General features: G+C 50.7%; 1 protein-coding gene across 1 annotated transcript; it reads right to left on the bottom strand.

The window, feature by feature from the left end:
* Positions 1-5471: 5471 nt before the first annotated feature.
* LOC120664056 (G-type lectin S-receptor-like serine/threonine-protein kinase At2g19130) lies at positions 5472-8835 on the bottom strand. The gene is made up of 2 exons (XM_039943030.1): positions 8708-8835; positions 5472-8156 (listed from the first exon to the last, which is right to left on the bottom strand). The coding sequence occupies exons 1-2, from the start codon at positions 8832-8834 to the stop codon at positions 5596-5598; spliced, it is 2688 nt and encodes an 895-aa protein (XP_039798964.1). The 5' UTR covers position 8835; the 3' UTR covers positions 5472-5595.
* Positions 8836-9811: the final 976 nt, after the last annotated feature.

Genomic DNA, 9811 nt, shown 5'->3' with positions numbered 1-9811 from the left:
GGAAGCACCGCGACACATTCAGCGTTGTCATCCACCTCAACATATGCTAGGTGACCTAAATGAGCGAGTCACACGGTCCAAGGTAACAAGTATCGCTGGCTTTACTCATTCAACGTTTGTTGCCTATTTTGAGCCCAAAGATTTTGGACACGCTCTTTCTGATTCTAATTGGGTCAATGCCATGCATGAGGAACTCGAAAATTTTGAAAGAAACCAAGTTTGGGTTTTAGTCGAGCCTCCACCTGCTTGTAATCTCATCGGAACGAAGTGGGTTTTCAGAAACAAGCAGGGTGAGGATGGGTTGGTTGTTCGAAACAAGGCTCGTCTTGTTGCCCAGGGGTTTTGCCAAAAAGAAGGGATTGATTTTGAGGAAACTTTTGCCCCTGTTGCTCGTTTGGAAGCGATTCAGATTTTTCTTGCATTTGCTGCTTCTAAGGGTTTTAAAATTTTCCAAATGGACGTTAAATCTGCCTTCTTGAATGGTTTTATCGAAGAAGAGATTTATGTGAAACAACCCCCTGGTTTTGAAAATCCCAAGTTTCCAAACCGTGTTTATAAACTTCAGAAAACACTTTATGGTTCGAAACAGGCACCTAGAGCTTGGTATGATAGACTAAAAACATTTTTGCTGGCTCAGGGTTTTAAAATGGGATGTGTGGATAAAACTTTGTTCCTCATGTGATCTGGCACTGATTTTCTATTAGTTCAGATATACATGGATGATATTATCTTTGGTGGCTCTTCTGACGCTCTTGTCTCCAAATTTTATGAGCAGATGTCCAGGGAGTTCGAGATAAGTATGATGGGTGAGCTGCAGTTCTTCCTCGGGCTGCAGATCAAGCAAACTCCTCAGGGCACATTTGTCCATCAAGCCAAGTATACCAGGGACTTGCTGCGGAAGTTCAACATGAGTGACTTGTCTCCTCAGCCGACTCCGATCAGCACATCGACAGCGCTTGATGAGGACTTGGACGGTGAGGCGGTGGACCAGAAGGAGTACAGGAGCATGATCGGCTCTCTCCTGTACCTGACGGCAACGCGGCCGGACATTCAGTTCGGCGTCGGCCTTTGTGCGCGGTACCAGGCTTCTCTGCGGACCTCCCACAGGCAGGTGGTGAAACGCATCTTCAGATATCTGAAATTCACCCCTGAGTTTGGACTTTGGTACTCTGCGGATTCTTCTCTGGTTTTGGTGGGCTTTTCTGATGCCGATTTTGGTGGGTGTCGGTTGGATCGCAAGTCGACATCCGGCACTTGTCAATTTCTCGGTACATCTTTGGTGTCTTGGTCCTCTCGCAAGCAGGCTAGCGTAACGCGTTCTTCCACAGAAGCTGAGTTTGTTGCCGCTGCTAGCTGTTGCTCCCAGATCCTATAGATGAAACAAATCTTGCAGGATTATGGACTGAGTTTTGATAGGGTTCCCATTTTTATAGACAACATGTCTGCTATTAGCATTGCAAAGAACCATGTCCTATACTCCAGAACCAAACACATAGATATCCTTTTCCACTTCCTGCGAGACAATCATGAGAGAGGCCACATAGACTTGATCCATGTCCCTTCAGAGAGGCAAACCGCAGATATCCTAACCAAACCTCTTGAGCAGGACACCTTTGCTCGCTTGTGAGGGGAGCTTGGGGTTTGTTACCCCTTTTGATCGCTGACTTTTCTTTGGTTAGCTTTGTAGGGTTTATTGTTCTTCTCTTAGTTTTCTAGGTTTGGTAGTTGCATTGTGCATATGCATTGTACATTTATGCATTTTGCATTGCCTCACTTGCACTAGCATTCTTATATACATTGCTATGACCTCCTAGTGCTTCCTAGTGTGAGTTTATAAATGTGATCATGTATAGCTTGCTCCACTGTGTATATGACTTCATCTGAGTTAAGCTATTTTGATTTGAAAATTTGAAAACATGGTCACCATATCTTGGCTACTAGCTTGTTAGGGCGTGTTGATATGCTTTGCTATCTCATTCATGCTAGTGTAGCTTTTCGTTCAGCAATTCATACTTGACATGATCTAAAATTGATAAAATTGCTTGAATTGTGCTTGAAATGGAATGGAAAGATCCAGGTGGGATTGCTTGTCGCACTGATCGAGCTTTCGGGGCGGCTCACTTTGCACTTGTGAGAACCCGGGCAAGGCTGTGCATGACTGAAACGAGTGCCTTAAGGTTCTGATTGCCTTTGGCATAGGCTTGGTCTCGTTGCTAAGTAAAGCATGACAATCTTTCAACACCTGACATTAAATTGCTTGATATAATGAGATTGCAAAATCAATATTTATAACCTGCTTTGGATGTTTGTGGCTCACCTGTATGAGTTTGATTAGCACTGTCCTTCATTCCCTACTTGCTAGTGCTAGATCAAGGGTGATGCTTTTATTTCTCCTAAACTGAACTTGCCTAGCTCTAGACTGATTTGATATACCCTGTTGAGCTAGATGCAGGTTTCGTTTATGGATGCACATGTGCTTATGACTAGTTGTTGCTCATATCCTTGTATCCTTGAATGCTTTCACTTACACCTCCTGCATTGCACTCATTGCATAGCATATTGTCAGGGGGAGTCTCAGTTTCAGGGGGAGCGTTAGGTCTTTTTAGCCTTGATGTGTGCATGTGCCAACAAGGGGGAGAAGTTTTAGTGATCGAACAATGGGAGAATTGTTTGATTTTTGAGAGATCCAAAAAACTTGTTGTGCACGGGGTTTTGAGAGTGCATACATGTGGTGAGAGTTGCACTAGTGAGGGGGAAATGCATTTCAGGGGGAGTTTCTGCTTTGTGCTTTGTTTGGCTCCTGGTTTCCTCGTCACTTCTGCATGACTGTGTCGAGCCCTGCCTCTGTCTTTGAGGAGTCATGCCTGTGTTTGATCAATTGCGTCGAGTCGTTGCCCTTGTCTGAGGGAATCGATCTTTGCTTGGTCAAGTGACTTGTTCTTGCTTCTTTCGAGCTTTTGTCACTTGTTCAAGTTCTCTCTTACTTCTTTGTTCTTCACTGTTTTTGTTTCAATCTTGGTTCGTTTGTGGTGTGTTGACAATGCACTCATCAAGTGGGAGATTGAGGAATGTTGAGTACTCTATCCTGCTTGTGATGAGTGAATTGTCAACCGTGCGGTGTGATCCTGTGCTTGGTCTTTGATTGCAGGTACACGGGCGTCAAGTGTCGACGGAGAGCTGCCGTGGAGGTGTTGTGGCCGATGGACCGTGCGGTGGATGGCAGTGAAGGGCAGCCGGGACCAGAGCTCGTGCCGGGTGGCAGCTGTGGCGTCCACTCCTGGATCGACGGCGCAAGCGGCGGCGGAATGCGGGTTTCTTGGTTTGCGCCACAAAACCAAGGAGGCGGACGACAGTTGATTACGCCAAGTCGTGGAGGCACGGGCGTCGGTCTCGGGACTGACGGAGGCGACGGGCGTCGACGGCGTCTAGGGCCTCGCTGCGGGTGAGGAGGTGACGGGCGTCGGGCGGCGTCTAGGGCCGTCAGAAGGCCGAGGCAGGAACAGCGTCTAGGGCCACGGCGTGGAGGCGGGAATCTTCCCGCGCGTGGAGTTTTGGTGCTTTTCTCAAAACCGGCCACCTACCCGGGTTTCGCGGACCCCCCAAAACCGCGAACCGGATCTTCATCCACGTGGCGGCATCGCAGAGAAGACTTCAAGTCGAAGAAAGGAACTCCGCCGTCGGATGAGATCGTGTACATATTTCCAGTTTTGCCCCTACGGGCGTTTTTGGTGTCTAGTTTGAGTCGAGGGTATTTTGGACCCCTGCGTGGGCACCTTAAATACCCCTCACCCTCTCCTCTCTCCTTTTGGGTGCTAGACACAGACAGAACACACACCACCATCCTCTGCCTGGCGCCTCCTCCTCCTTCCTCTCTTCCTCCCTTTCTCTTCTCTAGGGTAGAATTCAAGGGATGGATTTTTGAGACCTTGTATTGAATTTGATTGGAAAAGGAGGCCCTATCCTCCTTGTGCCCTCCGGGGTTTTGATCTTGTGTCAAATTCATGGGTCGCTTTCCTCTCGTGTGATGATTTTCATTTTTGGTTTGACGAGTTTTGGTGCACGAGATTTTGGTGGCTTTCCGAGCTCTTTGTGGTGAATCCATCGCTCTTTACTTAGTGCCAAACGCCTAGGATTCACGAGCTCTTTCGATTCGAAGTTCTTGAGTTCTAGAGAAAACCTCGTTCTTGATCGGAATTTCCTCGATTCCTCCCAAACCATGGAGTGATTCGTCGATTCCTTTGGTGGGTATGTTCACAAGGTCTTTGTGATCGTGCCTGCAAAATTTGGTGAGATTTTGACTTGATTTGGTCCTCCAATCACCACGTTTGCAAAAGAACGCAGGCTGAAAAATCGTTTCTGGGCACGACCAGGGTTTTTCCTATCACCGGTTAAACCGACGCTTGTGATATGATGCGTCGGATCAACCGGTGAGTAGGTTTCTCGCACATTAGGGTTTTCTGTTCTTCGTCTGGTTGCACCGGTGCATTCTCTCTCTTGTGCAGCGGTTCAACCGGTGATACTTTTTCACTGACCTGTAGTGTGCTGTTTTGAGCGTTGCACCGGCGTATAGAATTTTCTTAACGTCGGTTCAACCGGTGCTCAGTACGTGTCATTTTGCTATCTCTCTGGACAACTGCACCGGCGCTATAGGTTTGTGATCGTCGGTTTAACCGGTGCTTAGAAGTTCATTTTGAGCTTTCTCTGGACAACTGCACCGACGTTTAAATCGATTTTGTCGGATCATCCGGTGCAGGATCGTCGGTTGAACCGACGCTGTCCAAGCCTCTGCATCGGTTCAACCGGTGCTCGCTTTGACTGCTGCCGGCTCTGCTCGTCGGTTGAACCGACGCCATTCAAACTCAAGCGTCGGATCAACCGGTGAGTTATACCGTGCTGTTTTTGTGCTGCTCTTCGTGGTTGCTTCTGCGGTCGCTCTTGCGTGTTCCTAGGGCTGCTTTGTGTTAGTGTAGCTCCTCTATAGCTACTCTACACTTTACCTAGGACTCGAGGGTTGGGTGTGAACTTGGGATCATAGGCCAAGCCTTTAATTGCGAGAATTTTTGATCGGCTCCCATTCACCCCCCGTCTGGTCGCCTTTTCGGTCCCTCAGACGACAATTCTAATTCTGAATGTTCAAGGCACCCAAAGAACGTATAGAGGCAGCAAGAAGAAAAGCCCCAAAAATTGCTGAAGCTCTCCTTCACCAGAAAGAACCGAACTTGGACACTTTGACCTCTGATTTTTTTTTAAAATAAAACAGGAATCCAAGAAGCTCTGCCCCAGATAACAAAGCTGAACAACTCAGACAGCACACACATACATACCTGCAAAGAGGTGGAATATCATATCTCTAAGGCAAGCAGTCAGTGGAATATCACATCAATTTTTCCTTCAATTTAAGAATGTGTCGACTCTTCCATCAATAAACATAAACATAGTTCTAGATTTGCCGCATTTTTTCTGAATTAGAATAGGCAAATGGGAGAACACATGTAATATAAATTGCAAGCTTGTCCTTTTATTCCTTTAGCTCAACAATAGCACAACTTTCAAATTTGCTAAAACAAAAATATATACCTACTGCAAGATGAATTATTACAATAAAGCTGCATCAGAGCGTTTTGTTATAGCTGCAAGGAGTCTTGGCATTGGGGGCATATCAAGCTCCTGGAGACCCTCAAGAACACGAACTACTTCACCCATTGTCGGCCGATCACATTCATTATCTTGGATACACCAAAATGCAACTTTGCAAACCCTTTCAGCCTCTTCTAAGTCGAAGTCACCATGTAATTGTGGATCCACCAAACTCTGTAGATCCCCCTCATCAAGCTTGCTGATGCCCTGCACCGGCAAAAACGCAACATGATAACTGCTCTTACTGTTTACTTCTGGTGTGTTCCTCTTTCCTGATATGATTTCCAACAATACCATACCAAAACTGTAAACATCAACTTTTGGTGTAATAGCAACTCCGCTAAGCCACTCCGGGGCAAGATACCCTGCCGTTCCTCGGAATGTAGTCATCACTCGGCTAAAATCCCTTCCTACAACCGCCGCCATCCCAAAGTCTGCAATTTTAGGAGCAAACGAATCGTCGAGAAGTATGTTTTCTGGCTTAATATCACAGTGTATGATGCATTCGCGACAACTCTGATGCAAGTAGCATAACGCCCTGGCAACTCCTACGGCTATTTGATACCTTGTGCTCCAGTTCAGGATGACTGCATTGCTCTGAAATAGATGGGCATCAAGAGACCCATTTGGCATGTGCTCATACACAAGTAGCCTCTCATCACCTTCACAGCAGAAGCCAATCAATTTCACTAGGTTGATATGCTGGATCAATCCGATTGAGCTCACCTCAGCTCTGAATTGCTTCTCTCCCTGGCGGGCACCATCAAGCCTTTTCACTGCAATAGTAGTTGACTCGCCTAACACTCCCTTGAACACAGAACCAAAACCACCACCTCCTAGCCTTTCTGAGAAATTTTTAGTAGCACGGACTAAATCAGTGTATCTGAAGGCTATAATTCCACCACTACCTCGAGTGTCGTGTAACTGCACATTGAACCACTTGGATCTGTTCCTCCAAACCACCACCAACAGTATGAGCACCACTAACCCAAAACTAACAATGCTTGCAGCAACAATAGCTCCTTGTTTTCGTTTGTTCTTCTTCTTCTCCTCCAAACTTTGAAAATCTCTGGCTGCCAGACGAAGGTAAAGGACATCTTGACCAGTAATGGCAATGGCGTCGTCCAGACTGACATCAAGCAATTCCCCGTGCCAGACAAAGCATTTGCTACTGCTATAGGAGTAAGCGGTGCAGGAGCAGTCATTGAGGCAAGCCTCTTCGCAGTTGCTTGGCGTCGTAGCATCTTCTATTATCTGGGGATTAAAGGGCAGCTTCACACGAGAGATAGGGTGAAACACATCTGTCGAACCTGTCTTGCTTCTGTTGCTACTAGGGACGCAATCTAAGGGAGTATTTCTTGCACACCCTCCCGTTCGATCACCGAGCTCCCAGTCCTGAGGCGATTTCCGGGAGAAGGTCTCCAGGCAGTCACAGAACGACGGTGCTGAATTGCCGTTGCAAACCGTGAAAGGCCCGCAGACACCATGGGCAATGCAGAAATCAGAAGGCTGGGCGTACACAGTCTCCCAAGATTCCTTGGCCTTGGACCAAACATTCAGCTTGAGCTGACCGGAGATGTCTATCGGGACGAACACGGAAGCCGTGTCATCCGTGATGGTGTAGGAGAAGTACACCTCCTCAGCGTCATCCTGGAACGTGGGCTTCAGCAAACCCTTGGTCCGTGGATCCGAGTCCATCAGCCCAACGAGTGCCTGCACAAGCTGTGCTAAGCTTCCAGCCGACCAAGACCAGTACACCACGGGAGGGGAGCTGCGACTTGTCAGGCGCATCGCCCCGTCGATGCCGACGTCAATGGAGTACGAGCCGAACCCCGGATCGATCAGGCTCTTCTTGGAGACGAAGGACCGGTTGAAGCCGGTGAGCTTGTTCCGGCCGATCTTGGCGGTGGGGAGCCCGACGTCGGTCGGGTAGTCGAAGCTCTGCCACAGCGGCGCTCCGTTGAATGATGGGGTTGCTGGTACGAGGGCAAGGTTCCCGGTGCTGTTGAGAAGGGCACTGACACTGTCCGTGCTGTTGACAACTTCAGTGGACCATAGCAGCTTGGACTCAGTGGTGGTGGTGGTGTTGAAGGAGACGATGACGAGGTTGCCATCCCTTGAGATCCTGAGCTGCGTCGTGTTGAGCTCGGACTCGGCGATTGGCCTCTCCCGGTTAGCGATCCAGACGGTGGTGCAGACCGGGATCTTGTTGAACCAGATGCCGAGATACCAGCCGTGGGAGGAGACGGTGGTGGTGGTTCCGCCGGTGGAGTTACCGGCGGCGGCGGCGGCTATGCTTTGCCGGAACCGGAAGAAGCCGAGCGCGAACTTGCCGTTCCTTGAGACGAGCTTGTCGCCGGAGGCGAGCGCCCGGCCTGCCGCGAGCGTATCGCCAGTTGCGGTCGCGGTGGAGCATGGAGCAGCGGTGTGCAGCGAGGAGAAGACGACGAGCCCAGCCAGTGCTACGTGGAGGGGAGTCATGGCCGGTGGCTGGAGAGAGAGAGAGAGCATGTGGGCATTGTTAGAACTAAGCTTGATATGAGCGTGTGTGTGCTGTGTGCGTCGTGTGCGAGTATGTGTTGCATGTGTTGCCAGGATGGCCGTGGTCTGCAGTTGCGTTGCGGCCATGGCGTGTGTGTGTTCAGTCGTGTTCCGGTGTGTTGGATCGAGCACGGGCCAGCAGGAGCGCTGCTGTGGGCTCGATCGGTGTCAGTTAGGAGAGGGGGCTGCGTGCTGCCGATCCGTTGGTGTGGCTGCGTTGTCCGGGCGAGCGTGGAGTTCGTGGGCGACGTGGAGCGAGTCCCGCGGATCATGGCGTGAGTGCCGAGTGTGGAGGATAGCTCCGGGCGCCTCGGCCTATTTGTACCCCCGTGCTCCTTCTTGTTGGGGCGCCGGTTCCATTTCAGTGTGAAGAAGGCCAAGATACAGGAGCATTTTGGCTCCGCAGCGTTCTTCGCCATTGCTACTGTTCATCTTCCTCCTCGGGTTCCCTATGTGTGCGAGCGCTAGAGAGAGCGAGGCAAGGTGCTAGCAGGTGGAACGTGCGTTCCTGGGCGCAGCCAACAGGCATGTGGCTGCTGTGCCAAGCAGAGGTGGCAGAGAGGAGCTAGCAGCACGCACGGGCTAGTGCTGCTGGGAGGAATATATGTGTTTCGAGAAAAATTGGAGGTCTTAGCAAGCTGAAGGGTATACTCCATGGGGGCGCAAGTTGGTTGCGACGCGACGAAGACCGCGGCGTGCATGCCCAGCTCCTACTCAACAGTCCCGTTGTTTGCCTCGCCCTCGAGTCCAGGGTGGGGCGCGCTCGCCGTGGAGGACCCGGCCGGCGACCAGGTCGCCGACCCTGTCCAACGGTGCTGTCGCGTCGCGGCGCGGCGAGGTACAGAGAGGACAACGACGGAGGCCGCCCGTCGGCAGAGACATCTCAGATGAGACGGGACACTGCTCCGCACGACGACCAAGGCTACGAAAATTCCAGCACGGAGCGATCACAGACACGCACTCTCCCTTATCAAGATAGCGTGGTGGTGTCCAGCAGATTGGTGAATGAACGGACAGCCGATAGGTTGGACGAGAACGATGAACGAGAACCTCCTGCTCAGCCGTTAGTTTTCACGTGCGGCGATCGGTCACCAAGCTCGTTTGCTGCTCAGTGCGATGCGATTGGCACTGCAGACTTCTCAACGGGGCCATTCCAATGTCACGACTCCGGTGGCCTGAAATTTTCTGGGCAAGCGACTGTGGTGGTCGTCGCTGTGCGCCTGTGCCGTTCGGTGGCTGACGCACACCGGCGGGAGGTCTCAGCTCCGCTCGGCTGGTATGTGCGGCGGCCGGCGGCCGGTAGCTCGGCGACGTGGCTCATCAGTCACCAAGAACATGCATGTGCCGGGCAAAGTCTCCCTCGAGTCAACTTCGTCGAGCAGGCAGCTCTAAGATACAGGCCGGCTACAAGGCCCCGCGTCTTCTTCCCAGCAAGCTTCCCGCGGATGGGTCGACCTCTCCAGTCCAGGCCCAGACAAAGACAACGCAGCTGGCGCCAGCTTTTCCGACTGCGCTAGCTCATAGCCAGGTTCCATCCACGCATGGAAGTCCGGCCCAAGCGATGAAATGCGATGCTGTAGAGCCTCAACCATCGCAATCATTTGGTCCACCCACTAGTAAGGTGGGCATGGAG

Source organism: Panicum virgatum, chromosome 3N (genome assembly GCF_016808335.1).
Source record: "Panicum virgatum strain AP13 chromosome 3N, P.virgatum_v5, whole genome shotgun sequence".
NCBI lineage: Eukaryota > Viridiplantae > Streptophyta > Magnoliopsida > Poales > Poaceae > Panicum > Panicum virgatum.
Note: the sequence above shows the minus strand (reverse complement) of the source record. Positions and strands in the feature narration are given on the sequence as shown.

Excerpts from the sequence above, each read along its gene's own strand:
- LOC120664056 (XM_039943030.1), bottom strand. The coding sequence starts at position 8,834 with ATGGAGTATACCCTTCAGCTTGCTAAGACCTCCAATTTTTCTCGAAAC. Across the intron at positions 8,157-8,707 it reads CTGCTTGGCACAGCAGCCAC|ATGCCCACATGCTCTCTCTC; the intron begins ATGCCTGTTGGC and ends TTAGTTCTAACA.